Below are 23007 nucleotides of genomic sequence, written 5' to 3'. Positions count from 1 at the left end.
CTGTGATTTGCCCCATTTATGGAAATTAAAGACACTGGCAGGGATTCTCTTCCCTCGCTAGCTGTGCACCACCCCCGCCTCATGGGTTTCCTGACAGAGTGAAGTGGCTTCAATGGGAAATCCCAATTTGATTTGGACAAGCGGCGGGAGTATTGAATTCCAGTGCGCTGCCGAGACACACATGGTTGAGAGATCAGAGACTGCAGCCCACTGTGTTCTCCCCGCAGGTGAGTTTAGTGGTGGGGAGGCATTTAATCAGGTGGGTGGATGGTGAGTGGGGACCCTGTCACCTTCCCATTTCTACCCTGGTTACATCAGTGACAGGAAGGCCTTCCTACCTCGCCGTCAGTTGAAGCCCTTAAGTGGCCAATTAATGCCGACTTAGCGGCCTCATCTTGCTGCCACTGGTATTAGTCTGGCATTGGGTTATGCAGGGGTCCCCATGCAGGAAGCACATCAAGAAAATCCTGGCGTGTTTGCTTGCCAATTGTTCAAAGGCACTCAGTGCCTGATCGAGGAACCTGCCTTTTTAAAATTCATTTACGGGATGTGGGCGTCACGGGTTAGATCAGAATTTATGGCCCATCCCTAGTTCCCCTTCAGAAGGTGCTGATGAGTTGCCTTCTTGAATCGCTGCATTCTCTGAGGTGTAAGTACGCCCACAGTGCTGTTCGTGAGGGAGTTCCAGGATTTTGACCCAGCGACAGTGAAGGAACAGCAATATATTTCCAAGTCGCAGTGGTGAATGACTTGGAGGAGAACCTCCAGGTGATGGAGTTCCCAGGTAGCTGCTGCTCTTGCCCTGCTAGATAGTAGTGGTCGTGAGTTTGCAAGGTGCTGCCAAAGGAATTTTGTCAAGTTCCTGCAGTGCATCTTGTAGATGGTATACACGGCTGCCACTGTTCGTCAGTGGTGGAGGGATTGAATCATAGAATCCATACTCAGCCCACCAAATCTGCACTGACCCTCTGAAAGAATACTCCACCCAAGCCCACTTCCCTGCCCTATTGCTATAACCCTTTCAGCTAACCTAAGCATCCTTGGCCACTAAAGGACAATTTAGCGTGGCCAATCCACCTAACCGGCATATCCTTGGACTGTGGGAGGAAACGCGAGTACCCAGAGGAAACCCACCCAGACATGGGGAGAATGTGCAGACTCCGCACAGACAGTGACCTGAGGCCAGAATTGCAGCTGGGTCCCTGGTGCTGTGAGACAGCAGTGCTAACCACTGTGCCACCATGTTTGTGGAAGGTGTAGCAATCAAGCAGGTTGCTTTGTCCTGGATGGTATTGAACTTCTTGCGTGCTGCAATCATCCAGGCAAGTTAAGAGTATTACATTGCACTCCTGACTTGTGCCTTGTACATGGTGGACAGGCTTTGTGGGGTCAGGAAATTAGTTGCTTGCCGAAGGATTCCAAGTCTTTGACGTGCTGTGGTGGCCAAATATTAATATGGCTAATCCAGTATAGTTTCTGATCAATGGTAACCCCCAGGATATTGATTGTGGGGATTCAGCGATGGTAATGCCATTGAATATCAAGGGACGATGGTTAGATCCTCTCATGTAGGAGATGGTCATTGCCTGGCACTTGTGTGGCACATATGTAACTTACCACTTGTCAGCCTAAGCCTGGATATTGTCCAGGTCTTGCTGCATTTGGACAGGATCTGTTTCATTATCTGAGGAGTCACAAATGGTGCTGAGCATTGTGCAGTCATTCGCAAACATCCCCACTTCTGACCTTATGATGGAAGGGAAATCAATAATGAAACAGCTGAAGGTGGTTGGGTCTAGGACACTACCCTGAGGAACTCCTGCAGTGTTGTCCTGGAGCTGAGATGATTGACCATAACCATCTTTATTTGTGCCAGGTATGACTCCAACCAGCAAAGGGTTTTCCCCCTGATTTCCATTGACTCCAGTTTTCCTTCGGGCTCCTAGATGCTATACTCGGTCAAACGCTGCCTTGATGTTACTCTCACCTTACCTCTGGCATTCAGCTCTTTTGTCTATGTTTGAACCAAGGCTGGAATGAGGTCAGGAGCTGAGTGATCTTGGGTCACTAGGGTCGGTGAGCAGGATATTGCTGAGTAAGTGCCATTTGATCGCACTGTTGATGACTCCTTCCATCACTTTGCGGATGATGGAGAGTGGACTGATCGGGCGGTAACTGGCTGGGTTGGATTTGTCCTGTTCTTGTGTACAGGACACACCTGGGCAATTTTCCACATTGCCAGGTAGATGCCAGTGTTGTAGCTATAATGGAACAGCTTGGCAAGGAGCATCAGGAACTAGGGAGACGGTGGGGCACTGTGATCCAACCACATGCCCTTGCTGCTGACCCCACCCTCCATACCTCATGACTCTCTTCCCAGTATCTGCAACCCCCAACTTCATTCCCCTCTGCCTGATCTCTTCTCGATCCAAGGCCTTAGGTGGGTGTTGCGCATTCAGCAGCCACTACCTCTCCAGCAGTGCTGCTGGGTGTATAAGAAGTGCCCGCCTCTGATGGGTTGGTAGCGCTTGTCGGGCTGGATAGCTGCCTCCAATGTTCTTCATCTCACAGGTGAGCCTGTCACTGGCTGTCAAGTGCCTGAGTGGCACAAGATGTGGTGGGCCTTCCCAAAAAGTGTTGACTCAGGGCTTACCAGCCAGGGGCCGAGGCACGTGTCCCCTCCACAAGATATCGCCAATATGCTGAAGAACTGAAATGGAAATAACAAAATACATTTCAAAAGTGTTCAGAACATTGCAGTATTTGTATTTTGGGAAAACATCTATCAATCATTGTTGCCATTTATGGACTCGCCTAGAGTTTAATAAATGTTTACTCTTTTGTATTTAGGCATCTGGACTAAGCAGTCTCGTTCCACACGGATGAGAGAGAAACGTGCAGACTTCTCCGTCGGCCACATTGGAGGGAGAGTGATTGCTGCTGGAGGTCTAGGTAATGATTATTCCTAGAGTAATAGTGTACATTGAGAGCGATGGGGAAGGGACAGCATCATTTCCTGCAGATTCCATGCTGGACAATCACTGCAATCCATCACTGACTTTAAGTGGTTAAATCAGTTGGATGAAAGAAAAGGGACCAAAAGAAAAATCAGCTTATCTGAGGAACAAGTTCATGAACAAGTTCAGCTCTGCACCACCTGATTCTCAAACGAGCTCCAAAGATTAATAGAAACCAGTCAAATCTGAATGCAGCATCACATTCATTCTCTTGTGAAGAACAAGTGAGAAAAACATCACATTTACTGAAACCTAAGGTCAAGAAGTACATGTTCCATCAAATACAGCAAATAAAAGCAACGGATTCAAGAACAGGCACAAATTATTAGCTCTAAAATATTTTGAAGCACTTTAGCAGCTGGCTCATGTGCTCAAATTGTACAAAGGAATAAATAGTAGAGCGGAAAAATGACAATTGTGCACCAGGTGAACAAAACTATGGACAAATTTGTCAGTCCCGTTGAGAAAAACAGAGCCCTTCGGCATGATTGCTCATGGAATCTTGAGCTTCATAGGAAAAAAACGTGAGTGAGAGTAGTCAACTTTGTCACTCTAGCGAGGCCTTGGGGCCAGGAACCAGATTCAAACAGATCGGGGCTTCATCTTTAAAGGGCACCCGGACCAGCCTGCAGCCAAACAGCACCCAGGTCACATCTTGGAGGTCTCGAGGCTCTCACCACCTGACTGACAGTCATCGCCAGCAGATACCCTCCTCAATGCTGCTTCCCCCCCTGCCTACCAGCGGGCACCGCCCCCAACTGCCCCCCCCAATGGAGCTCCCACTAGGGTCCTGTCTGGCACTGCCCGAGCACATGTTAGCACTGCCAGCATCTGGAAGTGCCAACCTGTGCCAAAGGGCAGTGCCAGGGCATTGTCTGGGCATGTCCCTCTAACCCCCCTCCTCCCCCCACCCCACTGTGGGCTATACCTTCCACTGTGTCCCTGAAGAGATCCCCTTGACTGCCTCATGCCTGACCAGATTTGGTGTAAGTGGCGGCAAGATGTCACGCCAGCACCAGGTCAGGATTCTGTAGAGGGGGGGGAGGGGGGGGGGGGTAAGGAGAGAGTGATCACGAATGACATGTTAATGTGTCACAATGAGAGTCCCGGGCTGGCGCCATGCAATTCAAATTACTACACTGGCGAGTTTCCAAAAACCAATCAAGCCCGCGAGAATCACGTTTTTCACTTCTCTGGACTTTTAGCCCATGCCGACTTCTCACAGAGAAAGAGGCTCAAAATCGCCGCTATAAATGCACCTCTATAAGTGTTTATAATTTCACTATGCTGAGTGTACAAAGAAAATGGCCCCAGGCTGTCAAGGAGGGCCATTTAACGGCAGGCGAGTTGGTGAGGAACATGAGACCCAGATTTTAATAAAGTAATATTTGCTGTTTTCCACTCAAATGGAGCAACATCGGTTATCAAAGAGTTGAGCCAGAGGGTAGCAAGTTTCTTTGATAAGGTCAGGAGAAGTTGAATGCATTTGGCACCAGGGCCAATTTCAATTAACAACTGTATCACTCATCTCTCTGTGTCTGTAACCTCTGGTTGAAGCCCCTCTATACAATTTGAGAACATGGTCATTGTGCTAAAGTGCTTTACAACATTTTGGGTGGATATGATAGCATGCTGTATAAGTATGAGTCTTTGTTTTCTGTGATTATGAAATGTTTAAGTTTGTCGTGCCTGCTCTTGACTCAGTGGCTTTTATTTGCTATATTCCAGAGAGCATTTGAATCTTGACCTTAGTTTTCAATGGCTTTTTCAGTAACTGGTGGTGTTATTTCTCACCTACAGAGGTGCTGTTCTTCACAAGAGATGGCGGTGCTGCAGTTAGATTTGTCTGCTTTCTATCAGTCTTTGAAGCTTGTTTGAAAATCACATTGTTTCATGCATCACGATTCAGCTTACAAACTTCACCGAATCACAGAATTGTGTCCATCACAGAAGGAGGCCATTCCCCCATGCCAGCTCTCTATAGGAACAATGTACTTAGTGCCACTCCCCCACCTTCCCCCAGAGCCCAGCACATTCTTTCCTTTCAGCTAATAATTCTTTTCCCTCTTGAATGGCTTGAGTGAACCAGCCTCCAGCACACTCTCAGGCAGTGCATTCCAGATCCTAACCACTTTCTGCTTGAAAACATTTTTCCTCATTGTTGCTGTTTATTTTGCTGATTACCTGAAACCTGTGCCTCTTGTCCTCGATCCTCCTACCAGTTGGAACAGTTTTTCCCTTGCTATTCAGTCCATGATTTTTAATACCGCCATCAAATCACCTTTCAACTTTACCTTCTTCAAGAAAACAGTCCCAATTTCTCCAATGTGTTTACATAACTGAAGTTCCTCATCCCAGAGACCATTCTCGTGAATCTTTTCTGCACCCTCTCTAATGCATTCACAACTTTCTGAAAGTGTGACACACAGAGTTGGACATAATAGTCCAGTTGATGCTGAATCAGTGTTCTATACACGTTTAATGTAGCCTCCTTGTTCTTGTACTTCCTATTAATAAAGCAGAAGGGCTACACCCCAGGGTTCTGAAGGAGATAGCTGAGGAGATTGTGGAGGTGTTGGTGGTGATATTTCAGGGATCACTGGAGTCAGGAAGAATTTCAGAGGACTGGAAAGTGACATGCCTGTTTAAGAAGGGAGGGAGGTAGAAGACGGGAAATTGTAGGCCGGTTAGCCTGACTTCGGTCGTTGGTAAGGTATTAGAGTCCATTATTAATGATGAGATTGGGTGGTACTTGGAAGTGCATTGTAAAATAGGGCTGAGTCAGCGCGCCTTCGTCAAGGGGAGGTTATGCCTGACAAATCTGTTAGAATTATTTGAGGAGGTAATGAGGATGTTAGACAAAGGAGAGCCAGTGGACATGATCTATTTGAATATGCAGAAGGTTTTTGACAATGTGCCACACAGGAGGCTGCTCAATAAGAGCTCAGGGTGTGAGGGACAAGTGGCAAGACAACATGGTAGCACATGTGGATAGCACTGTGGCTTCACAACGCCAGGGTCCCAGGTTCAATTCCACGCTGGGTCACTGTCTGTGCGGAGTCTGCACGTTCTCCCCGTGTCTGCGTGGGTTTCCTCCGTGTGCTCCGGTTTCCTCCCACAGTCCAAAGACGTGCAGGTTAGGTGCATTGGCCATGATAAATTGCCCTTACTGACTAAAAATGTTAGGAGGGGTTATTGGGTTACGGGGATAGAGTGGAAGTGAGGGCTTAAGTGGGTCAGTGTGGACTCGGGCCGAATGGCCTCCTGCACTGTATGTTCTATGTTTTACTGGCATGGATAGAGGATTGGCTGACTGTCACTAGGCAGCGTGTGAGGACAAATGTTTTTTTTCAGGATGGCAGCCAGTGATTAGTGGTGTTCTGCAGGAGTCAGTGTGAGGATCACAACTATTCACAATATGCACTAACGATCTGGAAGAAGGAACTGATAAGGGCGTTATTGCTAAGTTTGCAGATGATAAAAAGGTATGTAGAGGAACAGGTGTTGTTGAGGAAGCGGGGAGGTTGCAGAAGGATGTGGTCAGGCCAGGAGAGTGGGCAACGAAGTGGCAGATGGAATACAATGTGGAAACATGTGAGATTATGCACTTTGGTAGGAAAAATAGAGGCATAGACTATTTCCCAAATGGGGAAAAGCTTCGAAAATCTGAAGCACAAAGGGAATTACGAGTCCTAGTTCAGGGATTGCTTACAGTTAACATGCGGGTTCAGTTGGCAGTTAGGAAGGCAAATGCAATTCATTTTGAGAGGGCTAGAATACAAGAGCAGGGATGTACTACTGAGGCTGTATAAGGCTCTGGTCAGATCCCATTTGGGATATTGTGAGCAGTTTTGGGCCCTGTATCGAAGGAAGGATGTGCTGGCCTTGGAGGGGGTCCAGAGGAGGTTCAGAAGACTGATTCTGGGAATGAAGGGCTTGTCATAGGTTGAAAGGTTGAGGACACTGGGAGTTTAGAATGATGAAGAGGGGGGGGATCTCATTGGAACTTACAGAATACTTTGAGGAATAGATAGTGTGGACATGGAGTAAATGTTTCCACTAGTAGGAGCAACTAGAACCCGAGGGCATAACCTCAGACTGAAGGGACGATCCTTTAAAACAGAGATGAGGAGGAATTTCTTCAGCCAGAGGGTGGTGAATCTGTGGAACTCATTGCTGCAGAAGACTGTGGAGGCCAAGTCACTGAATGTCTTTATGACAGCGATAGATAGGTTCTTGATTAATAAGGGGATCAGGGGTTACGGAGAATGGGGATGAGAAACATATCAGCCATGATCGAATGGTGGAGCAGACTCAGTGGGCCAAATGGCTTAATTATGCTCCTATATCTTATGGTGTAAGCTTTATTGACCATGTTCTTAACCAGTCCTGCCACCTTCAACAATTTCTACCTCATGCTCCTCAGATAAGCTGATAACAAGTTATTTTTAACTGGATTTATTATGAAGATAGTTTTCTTCTGGTTGTCTGTTTCTCCCTGTCAACCAAAGTATTCTGATCTTTCACAAAACCAGGGCTGTGACTTTGAAATGGGACATGGCGCTTTACAATACCAGCTATTCCAATATTAATTTGCCTAGTCTAAAATCAGACCACGAGTAGCAGTGTTCACCTGAGGTAGCAATCTCCTAATTGAGGCAGTTCTTGTTGATGCTGTGCTGTTAGATCTTATTTGCTGGGATTTTGACTGCCTTCAAGAAAAGGTCAGCTAGCTTTAGGGAAGTTCTGTTGAAGCAAGAAAATTTAGAACTTATATTTAGAAATGGGGACAAACATGACTCAGACAACTATTGTCCAACTAAATCAACATCACCCAATAGATAAAATAATGGAAACCATTCAATAGAGTGTCTGTGCTGTTGTAAACTTGAAAGGAACCATCAACTTGATTGAGCAGGATTATGTTTGACAAACTCTTTAGGTACACATGTGAAATTCTCCATTCCTGAAGCTAAGTGTTGGTGCCAACGGAGGATCCACAGGTGTTTCACAATGGGAAAATTGGCACAAAACCCTCACTGATTTTGGTACCGGTGAGGGGCTAGTCCTGGCGCCGTGTGAAACACCTGTGGATCGCACGCCAAACAGCTGGAGAATCACCAGGTCCTGGGCCGCATACGCACAGGGCTGACACGCTGCACTGTTCGCTCCGGAAAACATGGCGCCAGACTTGCTGGACCGTATAGCCGCCCATCCCGAGCCCACAGCCCACCCCATTGCCACCCCCCACCACTCCCTCCAGCCCTAGCAGAAGCCCTCCGGCCAGCGGCATGGATCCTGACTGAGTATGTTGGCGCTGGACACTGCCACAGCCAGCACGCCGGGAAGATTGAGGGAACCCAATCCACTCTGCTCTATGTGAGTCTTGTATAAGACAGGTGGGTGGTTAAGAAGTTGAGTAAAAAGAATACAGGGGGTTAGACCTTCATGGTCTTCCTCCAGTTGATTTGAAGGTGGGGAGGAGGGGGGGTGACCCGGCGACGCTTGGGCCCATTGAGCCCTTGAATGATGAATTATGGCCACTTTAGTGTCTCCTTCTGCCCCCTACTATTTTACCTATGGTAGGGGTATGTTCACACCAAGCAGCTTTTTGTAGGAGACTGGACACGGGCAACTGGTTGGTAACCACCTTTGAAGTTCCCTTGTGCCCATCAGAGACAATACCCCGCGTCATACCCTCCTTACCCCTACCCCCAGCCTCTCCTACCCACCCCTCAATCCCCTCGCTGGGGATTGTCAGCTAGACCCTGCCAAAATCCCAGACATACCTTCAGCCTGGCCTTCATCACTTCCTCTTCTTCGGGGACTGGCTGTTTTCCCAGCATGGGCCACCTCTTGAACATAGCGCTGCTAGAACAACAGAACTGCCAGCCATCCAATTGGTCCCGACACGGTGACACAAAGAGGCCGTTAGATTTCTTGGTGGGCGTGACCCAGATTTAGGTAAATATGTCAGCACCCAATGCTCCCGAGGCCCGTGAACGAACCCCATGCCTGGGAAACCTCGCCATGGTACCATATAGCACTGTTCCACACAAACGTGGACCAGGAATAATGGCAACTGGAAGGGGTCTCCCCAGACCTTCTCAAACGGCACTTAAGAGTCAACCACATTGCTATGGGTCTGAAGAAACATGTAGGTCAGATCAGGAAAGGCTGGCAGAATTCCTTCACTGAAGCAGCACGGTAGCATTGTGAATAGCATAATTGCTTCACAGCTCCAGGGTCCCAGGTTCGATTCCGGCTGGGGTCACTGTCTATGCGGAGTCTGCACATCCTCCCCGTGTGTGCATGGGTTTCCTCCGGGTGCTCCGGTTTCCTCCCACAGTCCAAAGATGTGCAGGTTAGGTGGATTGGCCATGATAAATTGCCCTTAGTGTCCAAAATTGCCCTTAGTGTTGGGTGGGGTTACTGAGTTATGGGGATAGGGTGGAGGTGTTGACCTTGGGTAGGGTGCTCTTTCCAAGAGCTGGTGCAGACTCGATGGGCCGAATGGCCTCCTTCTGCACTGTAAATTCTATATGATATATGACATTCGTGAACCACATGGGTTTTTAAGAGAATCCGGTAGTTTTATTATCATTATTAATGAGAGTAGTATTTTATTCCATTCCGTTCCTCCATGCCCTTTTATTTGCAACACAGGCTTTCTGGCAATTTTCCTAATGTACCAATCATTTTGTTGTGTACACCCATCAGCCACTTTCTTTGTTTTTGGAGCCATATTCGGCTCAAAGCTTTGGGTACAATTTTCCAAAAAATTGGCAAAATGTCAGGTTCTGACTGAAAGCCAAAATGTTTCTCTAGAAACACAGCCAGTTTTTCTGACCAGATCTTCTGACATTCTGTCAAAAAAAATGGGGGCACATGGTTTGCGGCATCACTCTGGCGGGCGGGGCATAATAGATCTGGCAAGGTCAATCTTTAAAGGGTGAAAAACTCCCTCCCACACCCCACGGCTATGGAGGAACCCCCCCCCCCCACAAGCTTCGGGGTGACCCCCAACCTCGGAATTATCGGACGGCACTCACACCCCACTTCATCCCCCCTTCCCGCTCTACCATCGGTGCGCATCTCTCTTCCCCCCTCCCACCACACATAAGGGGAGCCACCCCCTAATGGAGGAGGGTACTACCATGGGAGTGCCCACCTCACTGCCCCCTGGCATTTCTTCCGGTACGTCCAGGGTGCCGGGGGCAATGTCCAGCCTTTAAATTGATGTAAATTCACGCAAATCTGGTTCACGCGTTTCTTGGCATGAACCAGATCATGTCATTGGCAGTGGGGGAAAGGGGCGTGGGTGATCTCAAACCTAGATCTTGCCAGCCAAATCCCATTATGGCCCTAATGCGAGATTTAGCGGCATTATTTAGATTTAGTTGGTTAGCACTGGCTGCAGAAATCATGCTAATGGAGGGAAGGCATGAAGATGCCTCATTGTCTGTATTTCAAACAACAAGTATATCATGATGTTTTCAGGCATTATCCACTTTTTCCCCCAATTGGATTTTAAGAATACGATGCCAGCTGCTTTTTATCTTTCAGTTAATCGACAAGAACGCAAATCCCTTATTCAGAATTATCAATTTGCTGTAGCAAGTTAAAGCTTGTCTTATTTTACTGATGTGAAATCTATCACATCAGACCATCACTTTCATTAAGGCTTTGTCACCTGCTTTTATAGAAAAGATAATGGATTTCCTGGTGTGAAGTTACCAAAATCGGAGTAGTTTATTTCTTAGATTTTCCAGTTGGAGGTAGAAATCGGGTGATGGGGCTTGATTACAGGTCTTCAACCCACCTCTGTCTCCCGTGTGCCATGAAGTGCCTTTTTCACAAGATTGGGGGGTGCATTGGGGCTGTTTATCACAGGGCTAAATCGCTGGCTTTGAAAGCAGACCAAGCAGGCCAGCAGCACGGTTCGATTCCCGTAACAGCCTCCCCGAACAGGCGCCGGAATGTGGCGACTAGGGGCTTTTCACAGTAACTTCATTTGAAGCCTACTCGTGACAATAAGCAATTTTCATTTTTCATTTCATTTCATTGGCCCCCCCGAGATGCATCTGCCATCCTAGTAGTGGTTTGGGGAGGGATGGAGAAGAAATAGAGGTGGGAAACGGGAGGTGGGCCATTTTCTGGCCAGATTTGCTGTCTGTGCATAGTCTTTAAAAATTCAGAGGATCTTTATCTTGAAAGTGGCCCAAGGCAAATAGAGAGCTGGGACCGGGAATCAGTTAAAGAAAGGTCAACAACTAACTGTAGGACTTGTTGGCCAAGGAAGGTGCTTATGTGGCCAAACAGGTTGAGAGCGCCAACCTGCAGATCCTTCTAAAACTCCAATAGTTGATGGTAAGAGCGAGAGAGACTCCTGGTCAGCCAGGCTTGATGTGGAGTAATGGCCCTCAAGCCATAAGCCTCTGGCGACAGACCAGCAATCTGGTCCAGGAATAACTTGCTATGAAAACAGACTGCCTTAGTGCACCACTGGGTGTGGGAAGAGAATTGGAATTGGAATAGCTAACTGTTAGTTCGTCAAACTTTATTACCGCTCTCCAATTCGTTGTCCAAATTTTGCCTACTTTGCATTAAATAAAACTGTTTCAGCTTTGCAACCTGTACTCCCATCAGCTTGCAGCTGGTCCACTGCATGTTCACCAGGTTGCCAATGAGAAAGCCCCTCATCTGGAAGTCCTGCCTCTGCGCTACAGCACTTCTTGATGTGTGGAACCATGGTCGGGATTTTCCAGCCCTTCCCGTCAGTAGGATCTTCCGATCCCGGTGGAGGTGCCCACCTTCAGTGGGTTCCTCGGCGGTAGGTCAAGCGAGCCACTGCAAAGCACCATGGACGTCGACGGGACTGGAAAATCCCACCAGTGACCAGTGGCGAGCAGCCTTCACTAACTTTGTTTTGGACAAATCGAATTGGACACCAGCGAGGGAAGCAGGGACCTGGATTTCCAGTTAAGTTCCACACCCCTGTGCCACATGGTGGGAATGTGTTGGACGCCATTGAATTCTACATGGATTTTCACTGAAACATGACACATGATTGAGGCAGCCACGTAAACACAATCCTGAAAACCGCAATGTACAAAGAAAAAGAATGTTAGAACTTAGAATAAGAAGTGAAAATGCTGCCAATAGATCCTTCAGCATTTGGGAAGAAAAATGATCTGGTAACATTTTGGGTGGAGATTCTTTTATCACAATTGGACATTGGGAGATTATTGAACATGCCTCACGCTCAGCTTTTATCTGCTGCACCTCCCTCCCTCTTCGTCACATTCAGCCTCATAAAGGAACTGGCATTTCTCACAATATCCAGTTGTGATGAAGGTGTTAAATCCAAAACCTCTCCTCTTTACCGATGCTGATGGTGTGCTGTGAATTTCCAGTATTTTCTGCTTTACTGAACACTCAGATCATAGACATTGGAGGCAAAACAAAGCAGAGAAATTAAACTAGAATATAGTTGAAGTTATGTTCGCTCATCAGGAACTTGGTGAAAAATACTACTGCTCGCGTCATTAGCTTCAGCACAGGGAAGAGCAATGGGGCGCGATTCTCCCAAAAGGGAACAATGCCTCCTAGCGAGCGCGTTTAGCCTCGCGTTTCCCGGCGCTTCCGCTGCCGAGAAACACATGGCGATTCAATGCAGCTCACATTGAATAAGGGGCCTGAACGGGGAACATGCAACCGAGGCCGCACACAGCCCTGTTTTGTACAGTGGGGAACTCCCCTCGCTGGACTTCCCCATTGTAGGGAGAGATTGGGATGTCATTTACAAATGGAGTCCCGATCTCTGAGGCCCACAAAACTATCCCCAGCCTGAGTGCACTATGGAAGGGTCACGGCCACCCCCGCACCCCCCAACACCCACGCCAGGCAACCCCGGCCCAATCACACATGCACAAAAAAGCCCAGCTTGGCACCTTGAAAGTGCCAATTTGGCACCCTGGCAGTGCCTGTGCCAGCTGGCAATGCTACCTGGGCACCTTGGCAGTGCCAACTGGCACCCAGGCTCCACTGCCAGGGTACCAAGGTGGCATCAGCAGTGCCAGGGCTGCACCCTGTGGGGGGGCTCCTGATCCCCATGGAGACCCCCACGAGTACCATTCCGTCTGTTCTCCGTTTATGGGGGCCAGTGCTGAATGTCGCTCACCTGAGGTTTCTGAGGCAAAGTGATTGAATCTAAAAGCCTCAGATACATCGTAAATCTGCACATTCAAGTGAGGCTTACTGCTTCACTCTAATATGCAGATTTGCTCAAAAGTGAACCCCCGTGTTGAATCTCGCGAGATGTTGTGAGCTGTTAGATCCCGGGAGCGGGGTCTCCTGGCTTTCAACGGCATGGTGCGCCATGGCAAGCTGCTTTTCTGGTGCAGTGTGCCCGTTCCGTTGAATCGCACCCAAGGAAAAAATAATTTTGATTTATATGGCTCAAAAATGAATAGTAGATGGCAGGGTGGCGTAGTGGTTAGCACTGGTGCCCCACGGCGCTGAGGACCCGGGTTCGATCCTGGCCCTGGTCACTATCCATGTGTAGTTTGCACGTTCTCCCCATGTCTGCTTGGGTTTCACCCCCACGGCCCAAGGATGTGCAGAGTAAGTGAATTGGCCATGCTAAATTGCCCCTTAATTGGAAAATTTAATTGAATACTCTAAATTTATTTTTTTTAAATATATGAATAGTAAATTGGGATATTTGTAATTATTGTAAGTCCACTTGACAGAGGGATTAGTTTGTTCCTTATTAATCAAGCATAAGATTTCTATTTTTTTTTTAAAATTTAGATTAGCCAATTATTTTTTCCAATTAAGGGGCAATTTAGCATGGCCAATCCACCTACTCTGCACATTTTTGGGTTGTGGGGACGAAACCCACGCAGACACGGGGAGAACGTGCAAACTCCACACGGACAGTGACCCAGAGCCGGGATCGAACCTGGGACCTCAGCGCCGTGAGGCGGTTGTGCTAACCACTAGGCCACCGTGCTGCCCTAGATTTCTATATTTTAAGGGAAATATTTGTCTCAGGATTGCTAGTTGCTGATGCATATTTCAGTTTCATTTTCTACCCCTGAAAAGCTCTCTTGCCTTGTTACTGAAGAAACCACTCTCCCGTAGCCACTTCTTTTGCATTTTATCCAGTATCATAGACTATGACAACCATCTCCTGTTAAACGAATGTAAGGATAATGTACTAAAACTGCGTGTGAAGAATATGTAATCCAGCGTTGCAGAATTCCTTTCGAACACCATCTGGTGTTTATACTTCTTGAAGAAATTCCAGGAAAATTTGGAATTTTGCAATAAATATTATACATTCTGGTTCATCTTAAATACTATTTTGCTTTACAATTAATCAACATTTTGCCTAAAAAAGGACTTTGGTGTTGATCAATAAACAATTAGACCATCACTTTCCTGTAGGTTTCGGTGCTCCCCTCTACCAACTGAGCTATCAAAGGAAAACACTTTTTCCCTCCAATACCCTCCCCAGTTCACAGAGAAAAAATACCTTTGCATTTTAGCACACAGATGCTCTCACTCCTTGATTATATGATAATTGCAGGTGAGGAGAATCATCCAGCTTGGCTGAATTCTTCCATCTCGAATATCCTGGGTAGAATCTTATGGAGGCAACAGGGGTCTTGGCTGTCAGCTGAAGAGCAGATGAGAATCCTGCATCGTTCCTTTTCGATAAGCCCTGTCACGTCATGAACCAGTCAGGCAGTTAACAAACCAATGGTGGGATTTTCTCAGGGCCAAAGATCCCAGGGTTGGAAGCGCTGCCTGCCAAGAGCTGGCAGCATTTCTGTGCTCAGCAGTGCCAGAGTAGGCGGTGGTTGCTGCTGGCACAGTGCCCACCTGAGGCCTTGGATCGAGTAGGGTCCCAGGCACAGGTGAATAATGGTTGGAGGAGGTATCGCTGGGTAGGGGCCATGGGGGTTTAGCAGCAAGGGTGGCAAGTGGCTTCCAGCACCACCCCCCACTTCCTGATGCTGCATGCTAAATTGCCCTTCGCGTCCAAAAAAGGTGGGGTGGGGTTACTGGGTTATGGGAATAGGGTGGAGGCGTGCGTTTAGATAGTGTCTCTTTCCAGGGGCTGGTGCAGACTGGATGGGCCGAATGGCCTCCTTCTGCACTGTAAATTCTATGATCCCTTGCTCAGCCACTGATTGCCTTTAAACAAGGGCACCTCCTTTCTCGGAGCTTTGCCAGGGTTTGCTTGTTGTACTTCCCACATGGCGAACCCCATCACCTGCTGCTGGGTTACTGTCAATGGCGACAGAATGAGGCCCTTAAGTTGATGGTGGGGTGAGAAGGCCATCCGTGGGCTTTCCCACCACGGATTTACTTGTGGTGGAGGCGGGAAGGTGGCATTGCCTCCATTTGCTACCCCCCTCCACCTGATTAAATACCCCTTGTCACCAAACTCCTAACATTTAATTGTTTCTTAAATGATTGCAGAGTTTTATCTCCACTTTTCTAATTGGAAGTCTATTATATGTGTTGATTAATCTTCATGTGAGGAAGAGCCTTCTGCTATCAGTCTTAAATATATATTTTAATAGGTTAGAATCCATAGGCAGAAGGAGGCTATTCCTTCCATCGAGTCTGCAACGACCCTCTGAAAGAGCACCCTATCTATTCCCACTCGCCCACCCTATCCCTGTAACCACATAACTCCACCTTACCTTTGGACACTACGGAGAAATTTAGCATGGCCAACCCACCTAACCTGTGCACCTTTGGACTGTGGGAGGAAACCGTATCACCCGGAAGAAACCCACACAGACACGGGGAAAATGTGCAAACACCACAAAGTCACCCAAGGTTGGAATTAAACCTGAGTCTTTGCCGCTATAAGGCATCAGTGCTAACCACTGTGCCACCATGCTGCCTTGTGTGAATCTGTGTGCCATGTCATACTTCTATAATTTAAAATAATATTTTGGATTTGCCTCTTCCTGATTTTTAACTGTATTGTGTACCTCTGTACAGCTGCCTCAACGATTACACGGTGCAGATTGCAATTCTAGCATGTCTCTCCTCATAACTAAGTCTCTCCACTAGGGGTCAGCCTCATGGCTGCTGTCTGTACTGCTTTCAACACTGTAGTAATCCACGGGAGGCAGGAGTACCATCACCACACCAATATTTATTTACAATAACGATATTACAGGAGCAGCTACAAACAGTGCTGCTAGCAGTCCAGTCAACTTAAGACTGGCTCACAAAGCCTACACAGGTGCTTATATGGGCCCCCTCAATGAGCTATCATTGAGGGAGCTCATACTCCAATTGGCCAACCAATAAAGCCATTTGGAGTTCATTACAAACACTTTAATGCCTCCCATGTTTCTCAATGATCAAAATCAGACTTTTTAAAATAAAATTTATTCTCCTCATTTTTCACATTTTCTCCCAAATTTACACCCACCAACAATAATCAGTAACAAATGTAATGTCAATCCCCATATCAATAACAACGATCCCATCCTCCTACCAAACCTCAAACATTAGCCCGCATGTTCACATAAACAAATGTCAAAAAGGAATCAGGAATCACCCATAGTCACCATTAACACACACAGCCCCCCTCCCACCCACCCACCCAAATTAATGTGCGATGTTATCAAGTTCTTGAAAGTGCATGATGAATAATGCCCATGAATTGTAGAACCCCTCCATCCTGCCCCTCAGCTCAAACTTAACCTTCTCAAGAGTCAAGAATTCCAACAGGTACCCCTGCCACGCCAGGGCACAGGCTGGAGAGGCTGCTCTCCAACCCATCAGGACAAGCCAGGGCACAGGGTGGAGAGGTTGCTCTCCAACCCATCAGGACAAGCCAGGGCACAGGGTGGAGAGGATCAAAATCAGACTCGACGGTTGTTCTACCACTAATTCCAACCAAACCTCTGACGCAGTTGCTTCCCACTGGAAAGGTTCTGTGTAGTTAATGGAAATTCCTAATCCTGGCAAGATGAGTAATTGTTACTTGCTACACTTGCTGAATATGTTCTTTGTGTTGGATTGAAGCTGTTTGGATTGTGGAAGTTGGAAAGAGAGAGATGGCACGTATTAAAATTGAGTTATTTCATTAAGGACACCAAGTTACATATGATGAAGTTTAGCTGTCGAAATTCCTGTGAAAATGCAACTTAATACACATGTGAAAATAGCTGCTTAACATATAATGGGAGAGCGATGCACCGTAATGATACTGTACTGCTGTCTCATAGCACCAGGGAGCTGGATTCGATTCGGGCCTTGAGCAACAGTCTGTGTGGAGTTTGCACATTCTCCCTGTGTCTGTGTGGGTTTCCTCCGGGTGCTCTGGATATGATGTGGAGATGCCAGCACTGGGACTGGGGTGGGCACAGTAAGAAGTCTTACAACACCAGGTTAAAGACCAACAGGTTTATTTCGAATCACGAGCTCTCGGAGCGCAGCTCCTTCCTCAGGTGAATGTCTATATGCGCGATCTTCTTGGAGATCCTCTCCACTTTGAGCCGGCGGTTTGCAGTGTCGATGGTAACCATTATGTGGCCTTGGGCGACTGTCTGTGTGGAGTTTGCACATTCTCCCCGTGTCTGTGTGGGTTTCCTCTGGGTGCTCCGGTTTCCTCCCACAGTCCAAGGATATGATGTGGAGATGCCGACGTGGGACTGGGGTGGGCACAGTAAGAAGTCTTACAACACCAGGTTAGAGTCCAACGCTAGCGTTCGGAGCACAGCTCCTTCCTCACCTGTGGAAGGAGCTACGCTCCGAAAGCTAGCGATTCAAAACAAATCACTTTTACTTTAACCTGGTGTTGTAAGGCTTCTTACTGAGTCCAAGGATATGCAGGTTAGGTGGATTTGCCATGATCAATATGCAGGATTACGGGGATAGGACGGGAGAGTGGGTCTAGGTACAGTGCTCCTTCAGGAGCGTCAGTGAAGACTCGGTGCCCTCCTTCTGCACTGGAGCCTATGAATAAACTCAAAACTAATGTTGGAGCAGGCCATCCAATTTTCAGGTGATGTTTAAACGGTTAAGTGTGACTGGTGCCTTATTTTGTTTAATTTCATTTGAATTGCAGGAAACCAACCGGCCCCACTCGGATCAGTGGAAGGGTTCAATCCAAGCAAGAGAAAATGGGAAAGTCTACCATCAATGAACACCCCGCGCAGCTCTTGTTCCAGTCTGCAAGCTGACAACATGTTCTTTGTCATCGGTGGTGTGGCACAGGGACCCAGTAATGCTGTGGAAGCCTTGTGTGACCGAGAGAGCAGCTGAACACTCTGAAACTCTGAAACAGTCGGGGTGTGCATTAGTGATTACACAAGAACTTGTAGGCTTCTTGGTCCTGCCAGTGTTGTTTGATGATTCTGGTAAAGAATCACAGTGTTGTCAGTGAAAGCTTTATTTGTGATACAAAGACGTATGAGAAAAAAGTTAAACACAAGGGTGATGTTTTTCCTTAGAACTAATTTAGTACTAACTTTGTACTGGTTTAAACCCAATGTAATAAACCAAGGATTTATGAGATATTGATACTACTTTAAGAAAGAACAGAAAGTGAATATAAAGGTCGCTCAGTTCATTTCACTAATTGTGATGCTAACTTTCAGTGGGCGATTCACATCAACGAGTTGATGATGCAAAGAATTCAAGACGAGCTCAAGAGATTATGTCCAATCACTTATTCTATCAACGTCACTTTCCAGTCCAAGTTTATTTATATCAAGGAAATTTGGGAAATAATTCCGCCCTATTTGGGGCATTCCCTTGTATCCAGCAACAGGTACCATTCTTCCAAAGGATAAACGCTGAAGATTTGAAGTCAAAAGGAAATGTCAAAATCTCAAATAGGTATATAAGAGCTACTTAACAGTACTCTAGGGTCAAAGGTAGCAGTAGAACCACAAAGTTGAGGATGTTCAAAGTTGGCTCCAGTTTAAGGTTGTTATTGGAAAAGTTTTTTAAAAAGATGTTTCCCAACAGTTTACATTATCACAGGTAGAATCTGGTAGTTTAACAAAGTATTCTAGATATTTGTTACATGAGGATTGAGCATAATCCCTGTGAGGTTTCTGTACTAATGCCACACAAAGTGCTGTAAGGCTTTTATAGTTGTGTTGAACCAGTGTGAGTGTTGTGACATTCCTAGAGTCATGTTCTGACACTATAAGTGATATTTCTTTAATAATGTCACAACAGTGCAAACATTCTAGAGTAATGTTGCATTAATACAATTGAAATCGTATAATTATGTTACTCAAGTCTAAACACAGAAACTTTCTACGGTACTGCTGTAGATGACATAAGAACTGCCTGTGCAAGCACTATAATATTCCAACAGAGATTCTACATCATGTTGGGTTTGTAAGGACCTTGAACTGCGAAGCTACCAAGTGCTGTGAAGTCCCTGCGGCAGTTCAACACCAATGTTCATAAGGTTCCTTTACTTGGTATCAAATTAAGTGCTTTAAGTTTCCTTGGCTAGCATCATCCAGTATAATTGATTTGCCTATTTTGGATGCGACATTTATGAAATTTGTACAGTAGTGGTGCATTAGTACTAACATTTTATATCCTACTCTGGTATTGAAACAATATGGTCACTGTGAGACTCCTACCCTAGTACTATTACCAGTTTAAAACCCTATAGTGTCATCGGTACCACAATAGGACATGTTCATAATGTACCATTGGAAGTAAAGATGTTATAGCACTATTCTACAAGGATGAACTATGTTCCTACTTAAGATCAAATTTACATGTGGAGCAGCAGTTCAGAGTCTCAGATTTTTGCCTTTTTCTAGCTCCATTGCCTCCACCACACTTAGAGTGATGAATTGATTCCATTATAATATACTGAAACAACACAACCTACAGAATAGAACCATAGACTCTTACCCAGTTTGCAGAGTAGTGTCAGAGAAAGCTGGAATTCCTGATTGTTTTTAGACAGTGTAATCTGATCGGGGTGAGTGAGGTGGCATTACTTAATATGTCTCACATATGGTAGCAGGTTGACATACAAAAGGTTTTCTGCAGAAATGTAACATTAATATTAGAATATTAGATAGTATTGTTCTAAATCAGTTTAAGGGAGGTTCCTTTAGCAATGCCACTCCTTTACAAGTAAGTTTTCTTTTTAGCGGTACCACTCTGACAATCTATTGTATGTTATGTTGTTGCATTTTAAATACTGTGAAGATCCTTTAACAGAATTATTACAGTGATTTTATGAATTAGTGTTGCCTTGTGATGTCCCTGTAGAATAATCGCCCCAGTGCATTATCAATGCCCTTATAGTGATCTTGCTTCAGTATGAGTGATGTTCTTATAAATCTGTACTCCAGCCCAAATCTGGTGAGCTTCCTTTGGTAATATAAACTCAAAATAGTCATCATGGCATTCTTGTAATAGAGTCATAACAATATTATTGAGATGTCTGTTGAAATCTTGAACCAGTGTAAGGAAGATGAGCTAATTTGCTCCAGTCTGATTATGGAAGTATGACTTTAGCACAGCACATAATGCAAGTTGGGGGGATGTGGTGGCATAGTGGTGATGTTACTGTACCAGTAATTCTGAGGCCCAGACTAGTTCCCTGGCACACAGGGTCAAATCCCATCATGGCATCTGGTGACATTTGAATTCAGTGAATAAAATTTGGAATTAAAACCTAATCCCAGTAATGGTAAGGTTCCAGGCGAGCGACCACGAGGAAGCGATGACAGATTAGAAAAACACAATATTTATTCAACTACTCAATACACTCCCACGCCCCGAGATCTCTCACACCTGGCCCACACTCCGGCCAAGATATTTATGTCCCAAGGTCCCCTAGGTTAAGGGTGTGGCTCCACTCCCTCACTTGGGGAGATCATATTCAGGTGGGGCCACGAGGAACCTGATGGTGCAGACCCCGTGGCCTTGGATAGGGTTATAACAGTAACCATGAAACTATCGTCTATTGTTGTAAAAACCCATCTGGTTCACTAAGTGAAGGAAACCTGTCATCCTTATCTGGTCTGGCCTACATGTGACTTCAGACTTACATTAATGTGGTTGACTCTGAACACCCTCTAAAATGGCCGAGCAAGCCACTCAGGTTAAGGGTAATTGGTGATGGGAAACATGTTTGCCTTGTCACCCTTATCCCAAGAAGGAATAAAAAAGTAAGGTTCCAATAATAATGCAACACCAGAGTAATTGATAAGATATTTTAACTATGTTGCAAAAGGGTCAATGAGGTGATGCCACACCAGTATGAGCAATGTTCCTTAGTGTTGCACAAATGGGAGTAATACATTAGGGCAAGTTCCTAAATAGTCTATGTGAGCCTCTGAGAGATGGCATCAGTCTAACTGTAGTGTGGTTGTTGTAGCCAATTAGTGTGAATATCAAAATATACATATGGACATAGGAACGGGAGTAGGCCACTTGATCCCTCAAGCATACTCCACCATTTAAGGGTCAGTGAGATGTATACAGTATTAATATTCTCTCGAGATGCCACATCTATGTAATTGAAGTGCTTATGGTAGCAACAGGTATTCATGAACACTATAATTGTCCTTTCTTTGTCTCTCTCCACTTAAAGTTTCTTACAGTGTAGTCACTCCAGTTCAATTGCAAAACAGCACTGTGATCTTCCTAATGTAGTTCAAGAAAATCTTAAATGAGGTTCCTATAGTATTACTACACCTGTATGAGATCCCTACATTACTACATCTGTATGAGTGAGATTCCTATAGCTGTGTTGCCCCATCTAAGTAAAGTTCTCATCATACTGCTGAATGGCATTTCCATAGTAGTGCCAGACAATCATATATGAAACTTATGATAATATCACTCAGTAGAAATGTGAGGCCCTTCTAGTAATGCTGCTGTGCTATAAGTGAGGACCCAATACAAAACTGTTTTCCTTTATCATGCTCTTGCAGGTTTGAATGAGAGCTTGATTATGTGCACACTTAAAAGAGGGACTGCCAAAAATGATATATTTCAGGTTTAGCAATGAACGATTTACACTTATGGAAATACGAACACAAACAATAAAAAGGCAATTAATTTTGGCTAATTAAATTGTTTCAATAGTGTTTCTTGTTTATCCATTATACATTGTGTATCAAACAAATAACCAACAAAGAAGGAATAGCTAAAGGAACAAAGCTTTGACAGAGTCATTGGACTCAAAACGTTAGCTCTTTTCTCTCCCTACAGATGCTGCCAGGCCTGCTGAGATTTTCCAGCATTTTCTCTTTTGTTTCAGATTCCAGCATCTGCAGTAATTTATTTTTATTAGTTAAAGGGACACTGTCTCTTCAACGTTTTGCATTATGCAAGTATTAAAGTGTAAATATATATGTTCCTTCTGTTGTTTCATCAAGTTAATATATTGCAATACAAAAGTTCCCTCATTACAATATTGCAATGTTATTCCAATGACTGTTTCATTTCATTAAGCCACTTGATCAAGTGATGCAGTTTGTTAGATGGAGACTTATTGTGATTTTTTTTAAACTTTAGCTCTGTGCGGTTAAATCTAGGACAGCATTTAATGCAGATGATGGAGGTCCTTGCATACCGGCTGAAGAGACAGCAGAAGTCCGCACTGCTACCTATTGGGAAGGCCCACGGTATTGTGTGCCAGTCAAGCTCTTAACTGGATAGCAGTGGGCCTTCCCTGAGATCCAGAACTCAGGGGCTGTTTAGCACACTGGGCTAAATCGCTGGCTTTGAAAGAAGACCAAGTAGGCCAGCAGCACGGTTCAATTCCCGTAACAGCCTCCCCAAACAGGCGCCGGAATGTGGCGACTAGGGGCTTTTCACAGTAACTTCATTGAAGCCTACTCGTGACAATAAACGATTTTCATTTCATTTTTCATTTCAGGAGACCAACCCCTGAGAATGTTTCGCCAATCAAAAGGCTGGTAGCCAGGCATGGCAAAAAGTGCCATGG

The 23007-nt window shown here is 45.7% G+C and overlaps 1 protein-coding gene across 5 annotated transcripts in view; it reads left to right on the top strand.

The window, feature by feature from the left end:
- Nucleotides 1–22130, top strand: part of klhdc8b (kelch domain containing 8B) — a 115784-nt gene extending 93654 nt beyond the window's left edge. For all 5 annotated transcript variants that reach the window (XM_038812517.1, XM_038812520.1, XM_038812521.1 and 2 more), the window contains 2 exons: nucleotides 2851–2952; nucleotides 18130–22130. In XM_038812517.1, coding sequence (XP_038668445.1) covers nucleotides 2851–2952; nucleotides 18130–18326 — 299 coding nt within the window. In that variant the 3' untranslated portion in view covers nucleotides 18327–22130. The remainder of the gene's footprint in view (nucleotides 1–2850; nucleotides 2953–18129) is intronic.
- Nucleotides 22131–23007: the final 877 nt, after the last annotated feature.

This window comes from Scyliorhinus canicula, chromosome 11 (genome assembly GCF_902713615.1).
Source record: "Scyliorhinus canicula chromosome 11, sScyCan1.1, whole genome shotgun sequence".
NCBI lineage: Eukaryota > Metazoa > Chordata > Chondrichthyes > Carcharhiniformes > Scyliorhinidae > Scyliorhinus > Scyliorhinus canicula.
Note: the sequence above shows the minus strand (reverse complement) of the source record. Positions and strands in the feature narration are given on the sequence as shown.